Here is a 24,060-nt window from a genome sequence, read left to right as displayed (position 1 = left end):
GACTCCCACAGCTCCAAGCACCTGTGTGTGGTGGGGACCCCTGGAGATTCTAGACAGACCCCTGCAACTGCTTCCCATTTGTCATGGATATTTTCAGAAAAAAGTCAGGAACAGGTCATGAGTTCACATGAATTTTCTTTATTGCCCATGACCTTTACTACAAATAACTACAGCTAAGGTTTTTGTCATGGATATTAGCACTAAAACAGTGTTGGAGACGTATTCTGAGGAACCCTGAGACGAGGAATCAAAGAGTGGGATGCCTGCAGCGTCACCCCGTGTCATTGGGATACTCTGAAATAATGATGCTATGACACTGAGCCATAGTAATTTCAATCCCAAACTGCAGAATATATGAAGTGTTTTGTGTACTACAAACTACTTCTGTAAGGAATAAAGAAACACGAAGATATACAAAGGAACAACTGAAAAGGTAACTTTGCTGACTGAGAACTTCTCTCTCACTAGTTCACAATAGGAAGTTTACTATTATAAAATAGAATTAGGGAAGTTACTTTGGGAGGCAGTGTGATATATTAGACTAAAAACCAGAGGTAACTGCTAGTAATTCTCGTGTTCTAGGTTTAATGCTACAACTAATTTGCTGTGTAGCTTTTGTTCACAGGAAAATTCATGACAAGGTGGAAAATATCTTACAGGAGTCATGAAAATTAGGGTTTGTAAACTACTTTGAAATGCCAGGTACTATTACCATTACCATTATAATAATGTAGTGGTTATAGCCAAATTCTTGCTGTCATTTAACACAAAAACCATATCATATAGTGTTAATAACTTTTGGAAATATCCAGTTAAGTCAAACTGTTTCAGAAAGAGTAAATGTAAATGCCTGCCTTTGGTCCTGAAACCTGCGGTTGGCACTTTTCGCAGGTGCTGTTTCTGGAAAGTTTTGGAAAGCGCATACTGGAGAGATGGGGGTAACTGATTCCGAGCTAGTAAAACGGAGTCTGTTGTCAAGCTGTAAGAGAAAATAAAAATGTAGAAAAAGAGAGGAAACAGCAGTGCACAGTAAAAATCAGAGATCTATGCATCTCTAGTTCAGCAATCTATTTTTCTTTTTACTATGGTTCACTGAAAATAGAACCCAGACATTCAAGAGCACCTAAACTAGGACTCAGGGGACCTAGGTTTTCTTCCTAGCTCTGCCATGTTTGCTGGTGTCCTTAGGAAGGTCAGTTCCCTTCTTGGTATCTCATTTTCCCCAACGTAAATGAGAGATCCACTGATGAAAGTGCTATAAAAGAGCTAGATATTCTATTCTTACCGGTAATCATGACTGGCAGGCTTCAATGACATTTAATTTCACTCAGCATAGATGTAAAAATTTAAAAAAAAACTTAATCACAAAATATTACTACAAATTAATGTTGATACATTATAGTTAGGACTAAAGTACGGGAAAAAGCTTGTTTCCCTATGCTACAGTCTTAAACAATACTTGCAGAAAGTGAATGGATACTAGACAAGGTAAGCATTATTTTACTAGCACTTTTCCTTAACAACAAACCACAAGATTTGACTAATACTCTTTGGCTATACTCTTATTAAAGTATATGTAAGTGACACAAGGCTCTGTACATCAAAGAGAAATGTAGCAATGCAAACAGGTTGGTTTGGTTTTTTTTCCTTTTTTTTTTTTTTTTTAAAGATTAAACGCTGCAGATCTACAGGCCTTAGTTACTGGAAGGGAACAACAGAACAATAGATAGTAAAACCTGCTAGCCGGGTAAATGGGCACGTGCTAAATACGTGGAACCAAAAATAATGTAACAACCAAACACTGATTGATTTGAGAACTCCTTGAAAGCATCACCACACATCAAGAGCCAGCAGGCCTACTTTAGTCTCTTTAAACAAGAACATTTTATGAGAATTTTTTACTCCTCACTTCCCTTGTGCTCTTCAAAATACCTCACTAGCCCTAAGTTAAAAAACTATGTTCATGTAAAAATTAATGCCTATTTCTAGAAGTATGAAGATGCCTACCAGCAAGACACACCCCCACTTTTTCTTATGCAATTTGTTAGTGTTGTAATAGTTTTCTTCTCCGTATATTTGCAAAAATTTTAAAATTCTAATTTCATGTTAAATTCAAAAGTGAAACGGACATTCCAGGCAGAGGAAAAATACCTCTACATCTCCTTCCACCTGGTAAATAACTGATAGTTATATAAAGAGCAATCCAGAATATTTTATGACCTCTGTTTGGCAGCATGTCTAGCATGTGTTATATAGCCTCTCTTTCTATTCACATACAGTTTCTGGAGTTTGGTGTAAGTGCAGTGTAATGGACTGTTAGAAAAGGACATTCTTGACTAATTTTAGAGAATGATCTGAAGAATATTAGACGTGTAGATGCATGCACTTATAAGCATATGCTATTTCACTAGCCCAAACGCATTACACATCTCTGCATTTTAACAGTTTTTATTGCTTATTAAAGACTATGAGAATTTAGGAAGTTCTTATTTATGATACTAGTAATTTTGTTGCACCCATTAACAGTGTACAACATGAGGAGAGAAATTCAATTATAGGGCAAAAGGAATACCAAAGCATTTCTCCTAGGTACTATGAGCACTTCACTTGGTGTGTATCTTTATTTCTAAAAATGTACAGAAAGTACCAAGTTTTATAAGTAGGTAGCTTACCATATTGTGAGGTGAAGTGCCAGTTCTAATAGTGCCATTGCTTGAATGTGTAAGTGGAATGGTAGAAGTTCCCAATATCTCTTGCTTTCTTGCCATCTGAATTTCATTCAGTTGCTTATTTAACCATGTGATTACTATATAGAAAAAAGGAGTAAAGCTCTAATTTTCAAGCATTTTGTTTTCCATCCCTTTTATTAGTACTATAAATCGAACACAAATTATATCAAAAAATTGTGAATGATTCTATTTCATGTTATATTAGCAAACAAAACAATTTCTTTACTCCTTGGGCTTCTCATCTGATCTGTCCCCTTCCCCCAAACATTTTTCCCTTAGTTTCAGTATCAGGCTCCTTGTCCTGTCCCAATCTGCTCCCTCTGCTGCAGGGACAGCTCATTCCTTCTGCATTCAAGTCAGGCAGCAAGATCACAAACCACACCGGGAGTACTGACAGTCTCTGTGCTCTTAGTTCCTGTGTCTGACATCACACAGTGGCTTGCAGCAACCAGGAGGATTGCAAGAAAAGTCATGCATGGCCCCTGCTACCCATCCCACCGCAAAGTCCCATCTCTCAAAGATGCCAGGCCTGATTAACTTTCCCCTTCAACATCTAAAGATGGCTTAAAAAAAAAAAAATCAGGTCACCTCAAAGAACATAGTCATCTTTTAAATTTCCATTATTATAACCTGTTGTTCTATTGCTGTTCTATTAAAGATTAAGTATTAATTAGAACCAACTATAGGGAAGTAAACATTTAATAATTAGGGACCCCAGAGCTAGATTTAAGTTCATGGAGTTCAATATACTTTGGATTATGCCCCACAAGGAGTAAGACATCTAAAAACATACTAACTTTAAGCATGTAAGCTTTCCCACAGACTTCAATGAAATTGTTTATCTGCTTAAAGTTAAGCATTAGTAGGATGCACAATTGGAGCCTATGTTTTCAAAGCATCAATTTGTAACTTAGCTGTGCAATTATTTGATGTGGGCATGTAGCTTAAATTTAGAATTGCATGTAAACTTTCTCAAATTCTAAACTGTAACACTTAGAAAGTTATAAGGGAAATTCTGTTTTATGTGAAGAACCATACCAAACAAATTTAGGGCTACTATAATACACGGGAAACATGAACTCAGAGGTTACTAAATTATTTGATCCTTGTGGGGTGGCAGGAGTGAAGGGGAACAGCAGGAAATCACAAGTATGACATGATAGAAATGAGGAAATCTTTTTAGCTTCAAAATGTAATAAAATGTTTAATATAAATTTTTACTCCTGAGAGCATTCTGTGCCAAAAAAAATTAAAAATCCTACACACAGTATTTTAAAATTTGGCAAATTTTATTTCTCAAATGAATGTGGAGGCTTCAGCATGGCATTGGGGAGCACAGACCACTGGCTGCACAGAGGTGGGAGCTCACTGTGCAGCTTCCCCAGAGGACATAGACTCAGTGATGAGGCTGCACCCAACTCTGACAGCACAAGAACAGGGCCTGCACCAGGTGTGGGCCAGGCAGGCTCAGCAAAGCAGGATCCAAGTGTGGAGGGGATTAGTGGGGGTTAATCCAGGTGTGGGTTGAGAGCGTTCTGTGGGGGCCAGTCTGGGTGCAGGCAGCTCAGTGGGGGATCTGGGTGCAACGGTAATGGGACTCTACAGGGGAATCCAGGTGCAGGGGGAGTGGGGCTGGTTGTGGGGGTTGGTGCAGGGTGACGCTTGGCAGGAGGGTCTGGGTATGAGGGTGTCCGGATGCATGGGGGTTGGGCGGATGAGGGAGTAGCTCCCTGTACTGTAATCCCTTCCTCTGCAGCTGAGGAGCGATAGGTACAGGAAGTGTTTGTGCGGTGGAGGGCAGGGGGGGCGTGTTTGCAGAGCTTCCTACAGTCAGGGAAGAAATCTGAGGGTGGGTCTGACACAATCCCAGATGCTGTGCAGGGGAAGAGGAAGTCCCATCCCCCCAGCCCAGCTGGGACTAGCAGCTGAGCCCAGTGCCAGGTCTTCCCCAGTCCTGCCCCCTACCCCAGAGTGATTCACCTCTCTGCCAGCTGCCCTGAGCACCCAAAACATACTGCTGGGGAGGGTGGCATGACCACTCTTGTGGCTTCCCAATCAGAAAGTAATTTTTTCTGCAGGGAAGCAAAGAAATCTGAGAGGATCATAAATTCTGCACATGCGCAGTGGTGCAGAATTCCCCCATGAGTAACAAAAACAGGGAGACCTAAAGGAGGAATCCTGTAAACCTACCATTTTCATTGGTTTTTAGCAGTTGCTTGCTTTCTTCCAGTTTTGTACTGTAGAGTCTAACTGTTCTTGCAACTTGCAGACCTGAAATATTTCCATACTAATTACATCAAGCATAATCAAAAATGTCAATAATTAAAACCTGAAGAAAATAAAAAAAAAGAATAATACACTAAAGCAAGATTGAAGTACAGTTAATTAACAAAAGTGACTACACAGTGAAAGATATTCTGGCATTGATTTCAAAGGCACAAGTGTCAGTTGGCATTGGGCAACTATATATGCCTTTGAAAAATCTATCAATTTTTGCCTGTTTCTGCCCTTCAGAAGTATGTTGATTCATAGCTCTGTGTACACTGTTGTATTCACTGAACGTTTTGTACTCTGTAAATTCTAGCCCTGTACAAATATAGGATCTTCTCTCTATTTGTATTTAAAGGAGCAACCAGGTAAAGAGTTTTCATTGTAGGAGTTAGCAAATCTTTTAACAAAAGCTAACTTGAACAGTAACTGAAATCTGATATGGCCCTGAACCCCGGCTGTCTTTGCTGGAAGTTCTGTCCAGATATGAAGTTTGCAGTTCCAAACCACATTCATGCAGTGTTTGTGTGTTTTTTTTTTTATTTTAAACATGCAAGAGAATCAGAAACCTGAAATGACTAATGTGTTTTCATGCTCAAAACTGAATAAAATACCAAATGCAAACGAAGTATAAAGCATAAATAGTGGGTGAAACTTAGATAAAATATGAAAGACTTAAAAAAATTTCAGTAATACAAGAAAAATCTTTAAAAAAATAACTTTTAATTTGAATGTCTCTTTAGGTCAAAAGCATATTGATCCAACCATTGTTTGTAATTATGTTAGCTATTTTTATTGGACTTCACAATTTGTCAAATTTAGCGCGGTTACTAAAAATTGAGTTTTGCTTCAACTGGGCTCTCTATTCCCTCTATGCTATAATCAACCAGAAAAATACACTACACTAACATTTGCCAGAATTCTATGTTTCAATAAACCATTTAATAAATGAATAAAGTCATTCAGTTTTATAAAAAGAACAAGAGTACTTGTGGCACCTTAGAGACTAATAAATTTATCTGAGCATAAGCTTTCGTGGGCTACAGCCCACTTCATCGGCATAGAATGGAACATATAGTGAGACGATATATATACACACACACACAGAGAGACACACACAGAGAACATGAAAAGGTGGGAGTTGCCCAACCAACTCTAAGAGGCTAATTAATTAAGATCAACTGTGTCAGCAAAAAAACCTTTGTAGACAGTTTTATAGACAGCAATTCAAGGCTAATCCTGCAAACAAACATTTAAATACATGCTTAAAACACATACATAAGTGGTTACAGTGCTAAAACTTAAGATAACGCATTAAGTTACCTCTTGCTCTTTTGCTTTAAGAGATTGTCCTGTCTCCTGCAGTTCCCTTTGCTCTTTCTGTAGTTTCTCTTCTTTTTCAGCCAAGAGTTTTTCTTGCTGAATTGTTACTGTATTTTTCAATTTCAATTTACTCATTAGAGTTTTCAGATCTCCTTGTAACTTCTTGATAATTTCGTTAGCCTATTAAACAACATCAGAGCCCTTTCTAAATTAAACAACAATGCATAAAATTAAAAGAAGAAATCCCATAAGGACAGTTTCATGTTTAAACAAACCTTAAGAAGTTCAGCTGATAATGACTTTATTGTTGCTTCAAGTTTTCCTATATGAACTTGTTTCTTCTCTGTATTTTCTTCCAGTATCACCTTCAAAAATCAAAAAGTTTTCCCATTAGCAAGGTTTTGTGCTTCTTGAAAAAGAAAAGCACAATACTTAAATGTGATTTAGATCAAGCTTGTTAACATTTGTGTTAGAAGAGAGAGGTTAACCCCCCTGTGCAATCACTGTAGTTCTTCGAGATGTGGTCCCTGTGAACACTCCATTTCAGAGGGATGCACCCATCCACCTCCGAATTGGAGAGTTTAGCTAGCAGTGCATGTTTGGCCCATGCATGCGCTCTACTAACCCTAGTACTCCGCAACATGGCTAAATAGATCTGTGCAGGCAACCGACTCAATTCCTTCTCTATCGCAAAGCTCCATAGCAGAAAAATCTGAAGCAGAGGGCAAGGATGTGGAGTAGTGAAGCACCCATAGGGGGACACATCTCAAAGAACTAGTTACTGAACGGGTGTGTAACCTCTCCTCCTTTAAACAGTGTCTCTATGGGTGCTCCACTTCAGGTGACTGCCAAGCAGTATCTTCTAAGGAGAGGAAGGGCTTTGGAGTCTGATCCAAAATCGAAGACAGTACAGGAGAGCCAAACACAGCATCAGAAGCTGAGTCATTAATTACTGCATAATGTTCAGAAAAGCTATATATGGAGGTCCAAGTTGTGGCTTTACATATCTCAGCAATAGGAACTTTAAGGCAGGCTATTGAAACAGAATGAGGCCCTGTTGAATGTGAGTACTCTGGAAAGAGGCTGGAGATGATGAGACCGACAGATATCCATCTAGAGCAGTGGTTCTCAACTTGTGGTCCAAACAGCACACAGCTGCAGCCCGTATGACACCCTCAGGGCCACACAGGTAGTATATAGTGTGGATGCAGCCCTCATAACACAGAGAGAGTTGCATATGTTGCCCGCAAGGCAAACAGGTTGAGAACCACTGACCTTGAGAGTCTTTGCTTGGAAACTGGAAATCCCTTAGATCTTCTATAAAAAGATACAAAACAACCCAGGAGATTTTCTAAATGGCTTAGTCCTGTCCAAGTATAAGGCTAGTGCCCTCCTGATGTCAAAATGTACATAATACTGCATCCTCCTTATTCAGGTGTGGATTAGGAAAGCAAACTGGAAGATGAATAGATTGGTAAATGTGCAAGTCAGATGACAGCTTTAGAATTTGGGATGTGGTTGCAATGTGACCTCATCCTTGAAGAATACGGCAAAGCAGGGATATGCCATCAGAGTTCCTATCTCCTCAACTCTTTGAGCAGAAGTAATGATTACCAGGAAGGTTGTTTTCATAGATAGGTAGAGAACAGGTTCCCATTGGCTCAAGGACAGGTCTTGTAAAGCATCTACGACTAAGCTGAGGTCCCAAACAGGGGCAGGATATTTGATTTGTGGACATTTGACTTGCAGTCATCAGATGTGTGTACACTGAAAAGCCTGTAACAGCTGCCCAAGGTACCCTAATGGAAGTTAAAAAAACAACTTGTTTTCAGTTCAAGATGTAATTTAGTAGATCGACAGCAAAAAGGATGCAAGTAAATGGTGTCTTAGGTCACACCAGAGACTAAATCTCATCTACTTTTGTAGTTAACTATTACAGATAGACTGCTCCCTACTATGTAATGATACTCCTCACTTCCTCAGAATAGGTTGTTTCTAGCCCAGTGAACCAGTGATCACCCATGCTTTTAGGTGAAGAACCCCAAGGCTGGGTGAATAATCTGACTGACATCCTGAGAGAAGATGAGGGATGGTCCGGAGGCTTGACTGATTGACAGGCAGCCAAGAAACCATGTCTGTCTTGGCCACGTTGGAACCACCAGAATAACTCTGGCCTTGTCTTTCCTTATCTTGATCAACACCTTGGATATTAGAGGAATTGGATGAAACACATACAACAGACTTGACTTCCAGCAAAGGAGAAAGGTATCTCCCAAGGAGTGGTGGCCCAGTCCCGCCCCCAAGTAGAACTGGAAGCACTTCCTGTTTCTGGCCATGACAAACAGGTCTATCTATGGAATGCCTCAACATTTAAATATACAGTGGAGTACAATGGGATCTCTCTCCCACTCATGATCCCAAGAGAAGCATCTGCTGAGGCTATCTGCGGTGACGTTTTGAATGCTGGGAAGGTAAGCTGTTGAGATGCTGATGTGACTTCACACACACCAATTCCAGAATGTCACTGCTTTTGCTCTCCCTTGATAGTTGATATAAAGCATGCATGACACATTGTCTATCATGATCTTCACATATTTGCCCTGCTCAACAGCACAGAATGGAGACAAGCATTTGTGATTGTCCTGAGCAGTTTCTATTAAGATGTGCTCCCCCAATCCCAACAGGGATGCATCTGTTCTTATGACTGTTGAAGATAGTTGAGCAAAGATGACTTCGGCACAAATGTTGTAAAAGTCTTTCCACCGGCCAAAGGACTTCTTCACCGCAGTGGGAACCAAGAATAGTTTGTTCAAGCTGTGTTTACTCAGCAAATAAACAGTTCTGACTTACTAGATAAGGGTGTAAACCTATGCATTGGGAGGTAGGTGTTAGCTGCTACTGCCTAGAGATAAGCTACTATGAACTCCAATCTTCGCACTTGTATCAAGGTGGACTTCTGAACATCTAAGTGCAGTTTCAGGCCAAGAAACAGTACTATAGCCCTTTGAATGGCCATTATGGTAGGAGTGCCCCTTTAGCAGCCAATTGTTGAGATATAGAAATATTAGGATTCCCCTTCTGCAAAGGTAAGCCGCTATCACTGACAGAACCTTCAAACACACTCTGGAAGTGGAAGAGAAACCAAATGAAAGCACTCTGTATTGAAAATGGTTTTGACCTGTAGGAAGAGTGAAGCACTATATGGAAATATGCACCTGACTGATTTAGTTTGAATTTTTGTATTTCACAAACCTGTTGAGAAACCAGCAAGTACCTCGAATAGGTATTTTATGTGTTGTACAAAACTGGTTCTATAGCATCTAAGTTCAGAAGGAAGTCTATTTCCTGTATTAGAAGATGCTCGTGAAAGGGGTATCTGAAAAGAGATGGGGGAAGGGAAGTAAAGTGGATGGAGTATCCTTCTGATAGGATCTCTAAAACCCTGTAGTGATACACTCTTAAGTTTGTCAGAATTGAGTAAGGCAGTCTGGGCTGTCGAGAGCAGGTTCGGACCCCAGGGAAAAAAAATTTTCAGCTCCCCTAGCAAGGCAGACCGGCTAAACTGGGCCAACGAAGCCAGGCCCCGGGCCCCCTTCTGGACCGCCGGGCCCCGGTAATTTGTACCTCATTGCCTGCTCTTGCCTCCTCCTCCTCCTCAAAAGTCTCTCCTTGTGATTCAGTGCTTCAAGAGAGGATGGGGGAGATTGTTTAGCCTTATCATGGCAATGAGTGATGCTAGGGGTCCTAGAGAATTTTTGGCAATATGCCACCAATTGATCCCATTACAGCGATTGAGTGGGCCCATCCGGTATAGGTAGGGGCATCCACAAATGCTAATACCACTGGGATGGAACTTGAGGGTGTCTCAAATATGTTCCACCTCCCTAGCAGTCTCCAGAAAAACACTCCTCTAATAGTCAGAAGGGGAAACGTGAACCAGAATTTGAGAAACCAATGAGAAATCCCCAATATCATCATCATCATCATCATCTTCAACAATTGTAAGTGGCAGCACCAGTAGAAAAAGATGGTGACTGTCAGTACTGCATGACTATCTGGAGACTTAGCAGTTCTCAGGACAGAACAAAAGGGGAGTCAGGCATCTCTGTCACTGTGAGGTGTTGTGAAAATTTAACCTCCTGCGGTATCAACATGGTAGTCAGTACTGAGGCTGCAGCCTGAGCAGAGGTGATTATGGTAGAGGGAGCAAACGGTGCTGTAGGCTTTATGCACTCCAATGAATGACCACTAGATGATGGTCTGATCTTCTGCAGTAATGAAATGGGAAGTACCAAGAACCTGGCTGATTCTTTGAGTACTAACTTAGAAGAGATAGTCTTCTTCTTGTCGTCTCAATCTCCTGATAGTACCAATGATGTGCTGGAACCCTTACATTCTTCGGGTTTAGTGGTGGTAACCGTACCTGAGGAACCTGCAATCTCATGGGTACCGAGTCAGGAACCAGCAGGTGCAAAAGTAGTTGTCTCAATCAGTGACCAGTGCTTCTTTAAAGTAGATTCCCTATCTGAGGAACCCGAGCGCCTTTTCCTAGAGTCTTTTTGAGAGGATTCTTGAGTTCTCTCTTAGAAGCTCTAAGGCAGTGTTATGCCAAAGTGGTTGAAGAGCTCAACTTGCTTGGAGGGGGTCTCCTAGCCTGGTTCAGAAACTGGACGGACACAGCTCTCCATCACAAGGCAACACAATTTAATCTTCAGGTTCTTTCTGGCTCTTGATTTTAATGCCAGGAAAAAAATTACACTTCTAAGGGATGTGTGACTTCCCAAGGCAATGGATGTACTGGGAGTGCCGATCGCTCACCAGGATACCCTCCTGGCATGAAAGCCAATGTTTAAAACCTGAAGAGCTGGGCATACCCTCTAAGCAACCTAAAGGTCCCTGCAGGGAAAAAACCCTGAAAGGACAGTCAATAAATAATAATTGATTACTAACTACTATCACTACAACTAGCTAGCTATGAAAAAAACCTAGTTGAAATACGCTCAATTCAGACACTTCTGAGGCTCCATCTTAGCCCAAGGCTGCTGAGAAAAAAAACTGAAGGCAGAGTAGAATGCATGTAAGGGACAAACGGGCATTGCTACCTAACATCTCTGATAGAAGATGCAATGGGGCACATGCACAGTTGAAGTGGAGCACCCCTAGAGACACTACTAGAAGAACCACCTCACTAATTTTCACATCACTAATCCAGTTTTTAAATAAACAGAAAAATCTAGTCTCATGTCAGCAAAGATCTAATAGTAAGAGATTAATATATTTTGTAAAATTAGTATACATTTACTGTTGGACTACAAAGTATTATAATTGTAACTGAACTACATTTGTCAAAATGAGTCAAATATATTTATCAGTGCTGTAATCTTAATTCTTTAAATCATGGTTGATCATATATTTATGAAGTTCACAATCTGGTAATCCAGAATTGCCCATTTGTGAATAGCAATTAAGCATGGTTCTACAGTACTTTAGAAACAGTATATTTAGAAAGTAACAGAACCTTTTGTTCTTGTGTTGCATCTAATACTTCTTTTGTCCTAATAATTAGCTGGTCCTTATCTTTGATCTCTTGTTCCAAAACTGCAACTCGTGTTTGTAGCTGATTAATGTGTTTCTCTTTTTCATGGCATTCAGCATCCAGCGTAGTATTCTCCCGACGCAACGACAGCACTTCTTGCTTTGCTCTCTGGCACTCCTAGAACATTTGGAAAAAATATTAAAAAACCCAAACACACTGCAATAAACTTAAATTTGAATAAACATAAGTAACTCTTAACCAAGGATATCAATAAGACAATAGAAATAGGTTGTAAAAATAAATACTTCAGAACCTGAAGTATGGATTCTCACAACCTGAACATTTGCTGTATTTTCACTGTATTACACTATTTTCACTGTATTACACTGATTACACTGTATCTTGTCTGAGTATATTGATCATGTTATCCCTATACAAATATTGATTTGAAAATACAAATGAACATTCCATACATCTTCTATCCCAGAGAGTTTTGCTTTAAGTTCTCTAATTGTGGAGTCTCCTTTGTATCTCCTTTCTGTTAGGTCCTTGTTGGCAATCTCTAGTTCTGACAGTCGATTCTGTAGCTGTTGGATACTTTTCTGATGCAAGCTTTCCAATTCCTTTTTCTGTTGTTCATGTTGTTGTTGGTACTGAGTCTGCACCTATAATGAAAAGAGAAGTTGGAAAACAAAGGAAGAAGTGCTTCAGTGAACCTAACCTTAAACTAAGAACTACTAAACGTGTACCAATATTTCTGGTTTATTTTCCTTCAGTTCTCATACCTGGAGAGCTTTTTCCTTCTCATTTGTCAATTCCTGAGTGTGCTTATTTGTTAGCATTGTTGTATGTGACGTCCATTCACTTCTCAACTTATCTAATTCCCGGCTCTTTTCTGACAAGCTCTGTGTTTGTTGAGACAGCATAAAGAATCTTGAAAAATGTATCATATTATACTGAATAATACTTTGCACTATATTGTGATTTTCATCCAAGGAGCTCAAAGTGCTTTACAGAATGAACTGAATCCTCACACCACCAAGTGAGATACATCTCAGCTTTACAGACAGGAAACACAGGGTCATCAAACAATGACAAAGCTGGTAAAAGAATCATAATTTCCAACCTTATGCTCTAACCACAGAGAAAGTAAAAGTGAATACACTCAACAACCAGGCCCCACAGCACTGTAAAAACCAACTTTTCAGTATGAAAAATACACTTCTTGGTAGCATTTTTCTTTTAAATTTGCATGACAGAAGTATACAGTAATTCCAATTCTATAAAAATTAAAAAAGAATTGTGTTTTTAAAATGTCAGCTGTCTGACAAGCTCACAGAAGGGGGAAAAAAATGAACACTCAGGCCTTGGCTACACTGGCGCTTTACAGCGCTGCAACTTTCTCGCTCAGGGATGTGGGAAGAAAAAAAAAAAACACACACACACCCCTTAGCTCTGCAAGATACAGCGCTGTAAAGCTCCAGTGTAAACAGTGCCGCAGTGCTGGAAGCGCAGCTCCCAGCGCTGCAAGCTAAACCCCATGAGGAGGTGAAGTACGTGCAGCGCTGGGAGAGGCGCTGTGACTATACTCGAGTGTAGCCATACCCTGAGGCTCAATAACTTAAGAATGACCAAAGTGCAGTCTGTGTAGCTTTACTGTATGACCCATAGCTGTCATCCTTTAAAAAGGAGTGAAACCACAACAGGGCCCACCATCCATCTTAAATGGAATTTTAGAACATAAATATCAACAATTTTCATTATATTTTTCTTTGCTTCATACATAACACAAAGCAAAGGGTTCCGAAATATCTCCATTGTGTGACACATTTCAATATAGAGACACAGTCTTGTGAACTACTTATTCTCTTATATCTGATCACATAATATTTCTATGGCAACTACAGCTGGTACTTACGGGGAAAAGTAAAGTGGTTTTAGTTGTGTTTAGTGTGATGTTTTGACCTTTCAGAACAATTCATCACACTGGCTACTTTTGAACTTCACTTTACCTCCTTCTGCCCTGCCAAAATTGGTTGTTTCTCAGCACCATGTAACCAACCAGACCTCTATTAGCCACCAGCAGTAAATGCACCCTAGGCCACAAAATTCAAAATAAATGCACAGAATAAGATTAGATACAAAATAAGAACAGATAATATTTTACGAAGTGGTCTATAAATTGGACCCTACTGAAATTCTGCAATTTGTAGTATATCTTTACATGTGGTAGGATATACAGAAAATTCAGAAGAAGACTGAACACTTATTATACCAAAGGCAAGAAGGCCTAACATCAATTACCTGCTGTGTATAGCTCAGCTGTCTGGTAAGGTCATCTTCAGTTTTTTAAGCTTTTGTTCCAATAACGACTTTTCTTCCTACATATAGTTGACATTTTAAAATCAATAAAATCTTATTTTCCAATTTAAAAACATTATTTAGCATCCATATTCCATTATTCTACATATAAAGTCCAAAAATACATGTCCATTACGCTAATAACAAATTCTTATCAAGACAGCCTAAATACTAAATTATTATATTTCATGAATCCTAAAGTCAAAACCTTTTTTCCATTGTAAAAAAGTAATTCAGTACAACTAGACAAATCTGAATCAAGTTTGTTTTCCTTAAGATTCCTCAAGAAAACAGGATTTTTGCACTTTAAACTATTGTTTGAAAAGGAATTGCATTAACACCTAGATCAGGGTTGGGAACCTTTGGCACACGCTCCCTAGGTAAGCACCCTGGCAGGCCAGGCCATTGTTTACCTGCTGTGTCTGCAGTTTGGCCGATCGTGGCTCCCACTGGCTGTGGTTCGCAGTCCCAGGCCAATGGGGGCTGCAGGAAACTGCATGGGTTGAGGAATGTGTTGATCCCGGCCAGTTGGAGCCGCGATTGGCCAAACCTACGGACATGGCAGGTAAACAAACTGGCCCAGCCCACGAGGGTGCTTACCCTGACAAGCCACATGCCAAAGTTGCCGACCCCGACCTAGATGAGGGGTTCTCAAACTAGGGGTCATGAGGTTATTATGGGAGTGTTGCAAGCTGCCAGCCCCCATGCATGCTGGGGCTCCAGCTGCCACCACAAGCCCTTCAGATCTGGGTGAATAGAGAGCAGCAGCCGCTGGCCAGGTTCCCAGCTCTGAAGGCAGCACTGACTCCAGCAAATGCGCAGAAGTAGGGGAGGGCAGGGTCTTCACAGCCTGAAAATTTTCAAAGGAGGTCCCAGCAAAAGAATTTGAGAACCCTGAACAATGTTCCCTCTATTTTTTTATCCATGTGCGGAATTAATTTTGTTACGTGCACCACTACAGAGGTGATATGTGGTGGGGTTCGGAGTGGGGGGGGGGGTAAGGGCTCTGGGGTGGGGCCTGGGATGAGGGGTTTGAAGGGCAGGATGGGCTCAGGGCTACGGCAGGGGGCTGGGTGCGAGAGACTGAGGGATCTGGCTGGGGGTGTGGGCTCTCAGGGAGGCTGGGGATGAGAGATTTGTAGTGCAGGAGGGGGCTCAGGACTGAGGCAGAGGTGCGGGAGGGGGTTGGGGCTCGGGCTGGTTGTGTGGGCTCTGGGGGAGGCTGGGAATGAGGGAGTTGGGGTACAGGCTGTCCCAGGCTGCAGCAGGGAGAAAGAACTCCTCCCCCCTCTCCCCACCAGCAGCAGCTCCAAGACCAGGGCTGGAGGAGAGCCACCTCTTCCTGCTGCATGCCTGCGTGGCCCCTGATAGCCTGCTGCAAAGCCACACCGCTTAGAGAGAACTTAGACTCTAACCTAGAGTTTAAGGGCAAAAATCTTTGTGAACCTTTTCTTTTAAAAACAGTTGGTTACAGAGGCAGTTTACATTTACACTGCACTAAAATAAAAAGGAGACAAAAATTGTGTGTGAAGAAATTAGTGAGATGTGGCCTACAGGCTGAGGATTTTTCAAACTCTGAGATCATTGTTCATTTCATAACATTATTTAAACCTGATATGCTACCGAGCACATCAATTTCACATTCCAATCTATAAACGGCAAAGGAAAACCACACTGAATTAAAGAAGGCTCTGTACTTATGCATCGTATGCATGTGCGGATCCAACAGCAGGATCAAAATCTATAACTTTACAGTATTTTACTCTTGCATTTGTACAGCGGGTCAGCACAAAGCCAACCAATACTGAGAGGCTCAATTAACTCAGCAATTGCATTGCCACATTCATCATATATCTAAAATGTCTAATTTCTGCCAATTCAGATGACCAGATTTTGTTTTAAATTAAGGCCATTATTAATTGCAGTTAACGCAACAGATTAACGCAAAAACAAATTAACTAGATTTAAAAAATAGTGATTAACCGACGTTTTAATCTCCCTGTTAACAAAATACCAATTTAAATTTATTAATTTTTGAATGTTTTTCTACCTTTTCAATATATTGATGTCAATTATAACAGAATACAAAGTGTAACAGTGCTCACTTTATATTATTTTTACTACAAAATTTGCACTGTAAAAAAAAAGTATTTTTTCAATTCACCTCATATAAAGTACAGTAGTGCTATCTATCATGATTTTTTTTCATAACTGCACTCAAAAACAAAAACTCTTATTATTCAGCCAAATAAGTTTGTTTACATTTACGGGAGATAAAGTTGCTGCTTCTTATTTATAATGTCACCTGAAAAGCAAGAACAGGCATTCGCATGGCACTATTGTAGCTGGCATTGCAAGGTATTTATGTACCAGAGATGCTAAACATTCATATGCCACTTCATGCTTTGACTTGTAGATTACAAATATCTGCAATCAAAGACAACATAAAGTAAGCACTGTATACTTTGTATTGTGTTGCAATTGAAACCAATATATTTGAAAACGTAGAAAAAAATCCCAAAATATTCATAATAAATTTAAATTGGTATTCTATTGTTTACTGTGATTAATAGTGACTTTTTTAATCTCAAATTGTGATATTTTTAATAATTTGATAGCTATTTTAAAACACGTGCCTTTGATACTTTTATTCTTAGAGAGAGTGTATTGATTTAATTACAATATATACCTATACTATTTGCAAAGCCACAACATGAACTAAAATTAACCAAAACAAAATTAAATAAAACCCACAACATAAGTGTTTGGAGGATCAGGATCTAATTACAGATATTACAAATCTATAATCTTACCTTAATACATTTCAAACAGATTGCTAAAAACTTCTTTATTTCAGCATCATTTCCTGGCAGAAATTTTAGTGAGAGATGTGTAAGATGTTTAAATGGATTTGTCTCCACTACATTTAAAAAAGCAGGTGTGTGATCTAAAACAGATGCTGAAGCATCTAATTGCAGCAAAAACCTTAAAAAACACAAATGAAATAGAACCACATTTAGTACATAACATATCTTTGTTTACAAAACTATCTGTAAATTTCAGGGTTTCTTTTCCACTTTATAAAATAATCATCATCAAGGCACTTATCACACAACTGGATCTGTATAGTTCCAGAAGCCCCACCTGCTTGGATTCAGTTGCAGGATCAGGGCCTAAATCTTTACCAAATTAATGTTATGTTAACATAAAAGGGAATCTGATACTACAACAGTATCTTCACATAAATATCGTATAATGCTAGCACCAAAAAGATTCCTATATGAATAATAAATAAATAAATACAGCCAGTGAATATGTATGAATATGCTTTTTCTGAGATTTATAAAAGTGAGTCACTCATGTTATATTTGAAATTGCAAATAAAAAGACCTCTAAAGATGCATGCACTTTAAGAGAACTTTGTAAAAATAAACACACTGGATAAGGGGTAACATTTTCAAAGGCACTGAAGTGAAACTTCTCATTTTCAAAAGTGACTTAGGCACTTGAAGCCTAAGTCCCATTGACTTTCCTTGGTCTTATTTTGCTTCTTGGAGTGCTTGGATTATTGTGTGCGTATTTTGTTTAAGAATTTTTTTAAAAGTTAGTAATGCGGTACCAAAACATTATTACCTTGGGGTATCTTTGTTTTGTTCCTGAATACACTGTTGAAGTAGATCTACAAATCTTTGTGGAAAAGCAGAGAAATCTACCAAAAGACCCTGCTGGCATTTTAAACTATATAAGAAAGAGGGGAAACACAAGTTACATTCCTATCAAATATTTTGTTTGCACTAAATAAATATTTTACTAATTATTCATTAAAAGTTTAACACCTATCATTTCAATTTTTAATCCACAATACAAAAGAAACTCTGTCAAATAGCTAATCACAATCACAAGAGGTGTGGTATTTTAATTTTGAATGTTTTGCAAATTAGCTTTCACTAAACAAAATTATGTGAGAACAATATGTATCTTTCAATTAAATCTTGTTTGAGCACACTATTTGTATAGGATTAACAATTACTTGGATACACGTACTAAATAGGGGACTTAACAATGCAAACTCTTTGAGGCAGGAACTTTCTTTTACTGTGTGTATGTACATTAAGCCTAGCATAATGGAGCAGATATGATTGTGACCTCTCAAACTACTGTAATACAAATAGTTTGGGGGTTATTTCTTCTTTTTAACTGCCACTACATATTGACCAGAGATTTTCATTGAGCTGTCCACACTGAGGTCTTTTCCTGAGTGATTACTATTAAATTGAGACCCAACAATGTGATGATCCAAAATTTATCTTTAATTGAATGGCCGAATTCTATGAACCCTTGCTCCTAGAAATAATCCTTTTGAGACTATTCCAACCGAAATCCTTGTGAAATGTCACAAACACCCAGAAAAGGTTTGAGATGTACAAAAATGAGGCAGTGTAGTCTAGTGGTTATGGCACTGGACTGAAACTTAGGAAACCAGGGTTCCATCACTGCCCTGGATGACTTTGGACAAGTCACTTCACCTCTCTATGCCTCAGTTTTCCCATCTATACATGGAGGAGAATGCTTAGTGCTCTACTCAAGACAAATAGTGGCAATCTTATGGCAGAAAAATGCAAAAAGAGCCAAGTTCTATTTCACTGTCAAGCAGAACTTTTTTAAATTAAAAAATATCCATTTTTATTACCATTTCTTAATGTTTCATAACAACCACATTAACTTGACATCTTACCTTTGAAAATCTTCCTCAGATATACCCAGGTTATAAAGGAAAAAGGGGGTCAGTATCATCAGTTAACTGCACAACTAAGTCCTAAAATAAACATTTTTAATATTATTTTAAACATTATAAACTAGTTATATTAATATACTCAGGCAGTACCCAAAAATATTTTAACTTCTACAGCAAATAAGACTCCTATGACCACTAACAAGAGGGGAAAAGAACATTGTTATATGCATTTTAGAACAATTTCTATTTTAAATACTACAAAGAGAAAAAACTACCTCCACAAAGAGATTGTATTCTTAAAGCAAAGCCATGTTAACTTCAACAGCGAAGATTTCCAAAGCAAAGGTATTTATTGGACTATATTTGACTGTTCCGAGTACAAATGATAAAAATGGACTGCATTAAAAACAGAACAGAAACCAATGAATGGAAACTACAGAAATGTCAACAAGCATGCTAGCATTAGAGGTATAGCACAGAACTCACAGGCCGACGGAGAGGGTTACGGTTAAACCAGTGGTTCTCAACCTTTTCTCTTTTGCGGACCACTAAAAATTTCAAATGGTGGTGGGGACCTCTGAAAATTTTGAATGGAGGTACGGATTCCTTTGGAAATCTATTGTCTGTGCATATAGAAGAATTCTGTTCAATCAGTTTTCAGTCTAAGTCTTTCATGGACCTCTTAGACATAGGGCTGGTCTACACTACGGGGGGAAATCGATCTTAGATACGCAACTTCAGCTACGTGAATAACGTAGCTGAAGTCGACTATCTAAGATTGGATTACTCACCCGTCCTCACCACGCGGGATCGATGTCCGCGGCTCCCCCTGTCGATTCCGCAACTCCGTTGGGGTTGGTGGAGTTCCAGAATCGATATAAGTGCGATCGGGGATTGATATATCGCGTCTAGATGAGACACAATATATCAATCCCCGAGCAATCGATTTTAACCCGCCGATACGGCAGGTTGTCTAGACGTAGCCATAGTCTGCAGACCCCAAGGAGTCTGTGGACCACAGGCTGAGAACCACTGCTTTAAACCATCTTTGCATCCTCAATTTTGGGCTGCTTGCACCCCAGAATAAGTTACATAGCCCTGGGGGCCTGTCTCTAAAATATGGCAGCTTGTCCCACATTCCTACATGCAGCAGTACAACCCAGATTCTCCACAGCATGCTGCAGCTTTACCACCTACACGAGGACCTGCAAGACAGCCCTCAGAAGACAACCTGTGACTGCTGTCTTCCTCAATTCCTGCACTGTGGGAATTCTCCCCCACTTGGCACCAGGGCTTTTAAAGTCCCCTTATGCTGTGTAAAAAGGCCACAATAATGTAAAGGGCTGGAAAAGGGTGATAGTCTCACCCAGATTTATTATTTTTTTTTTTTTAGCATGTCCAAGATATTTAGAAATAACATTATGAGGCCTTTGTCTTGCAATAGGCAGAATGATGCTGTGATGATGGGCTACATATGTTCAAAATATCTAGCACAGCTATCTATAAAATTACAACGTATTACATTCACCATATCATGAAGAAGTGCTTATTTTAATTAAATAGGAAAGGAATTGTGTGACATTCAGACATCAACATCTTTAAAATCAACAGTTTAGAATTCTAAATTAAGAATTAAGAGTCAAACATAATGAAGATGGGTCAGTGCTGGAAAAAAAAAAAAACACCAAACTTCTGTTGCTAGCCATGGGCTCTCTAAACTGTTGGTGGTTACCAAACCTCAAATGCATCATATGTTACAAAAGTGTAAAACTGAGATAAAGGGCTAATAACGCAAAGAAAAAAACCTAACCGAACACATGCCAACAAAGCTGAATACTAATAAAACACAAGATTTTTTAAGACCCTAACCTGCTAAATGACAAATGTAGTAAAACTTGATGTTGCTTCTCTTTACATGTCAGTAAGAAGATATTTAAAATACTAAGGAAGAGCAAAGAAAACACCACACACCTTTTTATGAACAGGATTAGATGTGATTGTAGCTCAATCCTACTCGAACATTTATCCTCCTATGTAAAAATATGCAACTGTAAAGTACTATCATCAAATCAAGACCTCGTTCCTCAAACAATTATTTAAATAAAGATAATGTAGCTTAAAAGGAAAATTTAGATCAAAAGTCAAGAAACCATTTCTAACAATGAGGAGTAAGAGACTGCAGAATACCACCCCAAGTGAAATATTGGAAGCACTTTATTATAGTTGGAGCTGGTAGCAACATCTATAATTAGGGTTACCCAGTACTTCACATTATAACACCCTGGTTTTAGTTGCTTATAACTTTACCTGACTTTAAGGATTCAGGCTGAAATTCCCATGCCAGACTCTTGCCTAAAGACTGATTTTATTTATTTATTTTATAATTTTAACAAAAATGTAGCAGCCATTTTCAAGTATGTGATTGGGGGAAAATATATTGTTTTGCTCATATTAAAAAATTGTTACACCAATCGCACTGAGAAGTTTGTGTGCCCATGCTTTGGAGCAAGGGCTTGAAATTTGCAAGGGATGCAACCTTTTGCCATACCTATGAAAAACTACCCCAATTGATCAAATTATAAGCCTCTGAAAAATTTCAATTTGTACATGCTCAACAGAGACCGTTAGAGTCTCCAAAATTGCTACACATGATGAGCTGGACTTTCTTTGCAATTTCTGTGGGTCCCAGTGGTGACAAGCACAAGAACAGAGAGGAGGAAGACTCAGGTGTTCCCAGTGCTCCTTATACTGGGCTCAGGCAGCATGGAGAAGGAAGCTGCCTCACTCAGATGCAGAGGCGACTAGAGTTGGACGACGGCAGGGCAGTGGAAGTAACAGTCTGGGACAAAGAGCTGGTAGGGTTGCCAGCTTTCTAATCACACAAACTGAACACCCTTGCCCTGCCCCTACCCCACCATCACTCACTCCATCCCCCCTTCCCTCTGTCACTTGCTCTCTCCCAACCTCACACACTTTCACCAGTCTGGGGCAGGGGAGTTGAGGTGCAGGAGGGCTGAGTGGTCTGGGGTGAAGGCTCTGGGGGTAGGGCCAGGGATGAGTGGTTTGGGGTGCAGGAGGGGGCTCTGGCCAAGGGGTTTGGGATGTGGGAGGAGGCTCAGGATTGGGGTTCAGGAGAGGGTGTGATCTCCATCTGGGGGTGTGGTGAGGGCTCAGGGCAGTGGTGTGGGAGGGTGGTGTGAGGGCTCTGGGAAGGAGAGTGGGTGTGGGAGGGGGCAAGGGGTATGGGCTCCAGCTGGGCAGCACTTACCCCAGGTGGCTCCCGGAATCGGCCAGCATGTCTGGCTCCTAGGCAGAGGCACGGCCAGGCAACTATGCACACTCCCCCAGCCCCAAGGTGCCGCTCCTGGAGCTTCCATTGGCCATGGTTCACAGCCAATAGGAGCTGCGGAGCCAGCACTCAGGGCAAGGGCAGTGCATGGAGCCCCCATGGCTGCCCCTGCACCTAGGAGCTGGACATGCCTGTGTGGTTTCTGGAAGCAGCCAAGTCAGGACAGACAGGGAGCCTGCCTTAGCCCCACTGAGCAGCCAACTGGACTTTTAACATCCCGTCAGCAATGCTGACCAGAGCTGCCAGGGTCCCTTTCAACCAAAGTTTCAATCAGAAATCAGACACCTGACATCCTAGGAGCTGGGAATACGTGAGGAGAGGGGAACTTGAGATTAGAGGAGGTCCTTGGAGGAATGTGAGTTTGGGACAAGGAGCCTGGTGGGAGACTGGCGTGAGGACTCCAGGCAGGGAGACTGGGAGCCAAAATAGGGGAAAGACTGGGACTGGCTAGGAGTTGGAGAAGGAGAAAAAGCCAAGGAGCTATAGTAGCAAGGATGGGGCAGGAAGACAAGCCAGGGACATAGGCAGAAGGGTCTATGACCATTAGAATAGACTCTTCTCTAGAACCTGGATGGAACTCAAGATGCCCGAGTCTCAGCATTCTTCTGCTGTTAGCAAATATCTATGAAACCCACTGGCAAAGTGTCTGTCATTCACCCTCTCATTGCTGTTCCACATGGAGTATGACAACCTACTACTTTTGTAAGTTACTACTGTTAGCTCAAGTGAAACAAGACTGTAATGTGAATCTATAGTTTCTAACCCTGCTCATGAACCATATGGGTCAATGTGATTCCACATTGTGAAATTTCTGCTTTCAGGTTGTTGTTTTTAACTTAGGAAATTACACACAAAAATACACACTCTCTAGACTGGGCCTAAGTTTCTGAAATTGACTATATTTCAGATTGACAGTGTTTCCTTTAGGTTGAAGCTTTAGCCTGACTTTCCCAAACACCATCAGCCAAACATTATTTGGCAACTCACTTGCTACATCCTAAGTTCTAGCTAATGGACTTGGTTCCCAATTGGTGCATTAAGAGACATCTGGTTGGGGAGGCCTCAGAACTGAGGATTTTAGGATAGAAATACTCTGGGGAGAATAAATTCCTTCATCACCTCCCCAGATACCAGTGTGCATAGAAACAGAGAAAAACAGCTAATATTATGTTACCACAACACTTCTGCTAGGAGCTTAAGTAGTTATTCTGGTTTGAGTGGAAGTGGATAATTCTCCAGTGAACAGGGAGACAAGTTTGCCGAGGATCTGCCTACAACAGTGGTTTTCAACCTGTGATCCATGGACCCCTGGGGGTCTGCAGACCGTGTCTAATATTTCCAAAGAGGTCAGCACCTCCATTTGAAATTTTTTAGGGGTCTGCAAATGAAAAGGGGTTGAATACCCCAGATCTAGAGTTAATACGAACAGTTTACAGGTGGTCTGCTCTGCGCTTCCGATTGTAAACGCCTTACACGTCCGCAAGCCAAGCACTCAGCACACACTGGGACATCCTGGAAATGCCAATGCAGCAGTGCGCGCTCCTACAGCGACCGGACAGGGTTGCCCATGCTGCACTAGCCGCCTCTACTGTTTGCATGTCCGAGAGACTCCATGGCAATCCCGGAAACCCCGCGCATTGAGCCGCTGGGTGGCGATGAGCTCCTGGCCCTGCTGCAGGCCATGGATAAACTCGCAGAGACCCGGCATTTCCCCAGGACTGTGCCACGGTGCCCGGGCTGCAGAGAAACGCTGCAGGGC

General features: G+C 40.5%; 1 protein-coding gene across 1 annotated transcript in view; it reads right to left on the bottom strand.

The window, feature by feature from the left end:
- The window catches only part of SASS6 (SAS-6 centriolar assembly protein), a 32,030-nt gene that overhangs the window by 7,551 nt on the left and 419 nt on the right, over window positions 1-24,060 (bottom strand). Inside the window, 18 exon segments of the mRNA XM_030573922.1 lie at window positions 855-874; window positions 877-979; window positions 2,673-2,806; window positions 4,920-4,964; window positions 4,967-5,000; window positions 6,321-6,500; window positions 6,596-6,685; window positions 11,839-12,033; window positions 12,330-12,521; window positions 12,642-12,761; window positions 14,161-14,207; window positions 14,210-14,237; window positions 17,031-17,202; window positions 17,851-17,955; window positions 18,953-18,999; window positions 19,001-19,033; window positions 20,924-20,948; window positions 20,950-20,982. Coding sequence (XP_030429782.1) covers window positions 855-874; window positions 877-979; window positions 2,673-2,806; window positions 4,920-4,964; window positions 4,967-5,000; window positions 6,321-6,500; window positions 6,596-6,685; window positions 11,839-12,033; window positions 12,330-12,521; window positions 12,642-12,761; window positions 14,161-14,207; window positions 14,210-14,237; window positions 17,031-17,202; window positions 17,851-17,955; window positions 18,953-18,999; window positions 19,001-19,033; window positions 20,924-20,948; window positions 20,950-20,982 — 1,603 coding nt within the window.

The sequence above is a fragment of the Gopherus evgoodei genome, chromosome 8, assembly GCF_007399415.2.
Source record: "Gopherus evgoodei ecotype Sinaloan lineage chromosome 8, rGopEvg1_v1.p, whole genome shotgun sequence".
Classification (NCBI taxonomy): Eukaryota; Metazoa; Chordata; order Testudines; family Testudinidae; genus Gopherus; species Gopherus evgoodei.
This window is presented reverse-complemented; position numbering and strand designations above follow the sequence as displayed.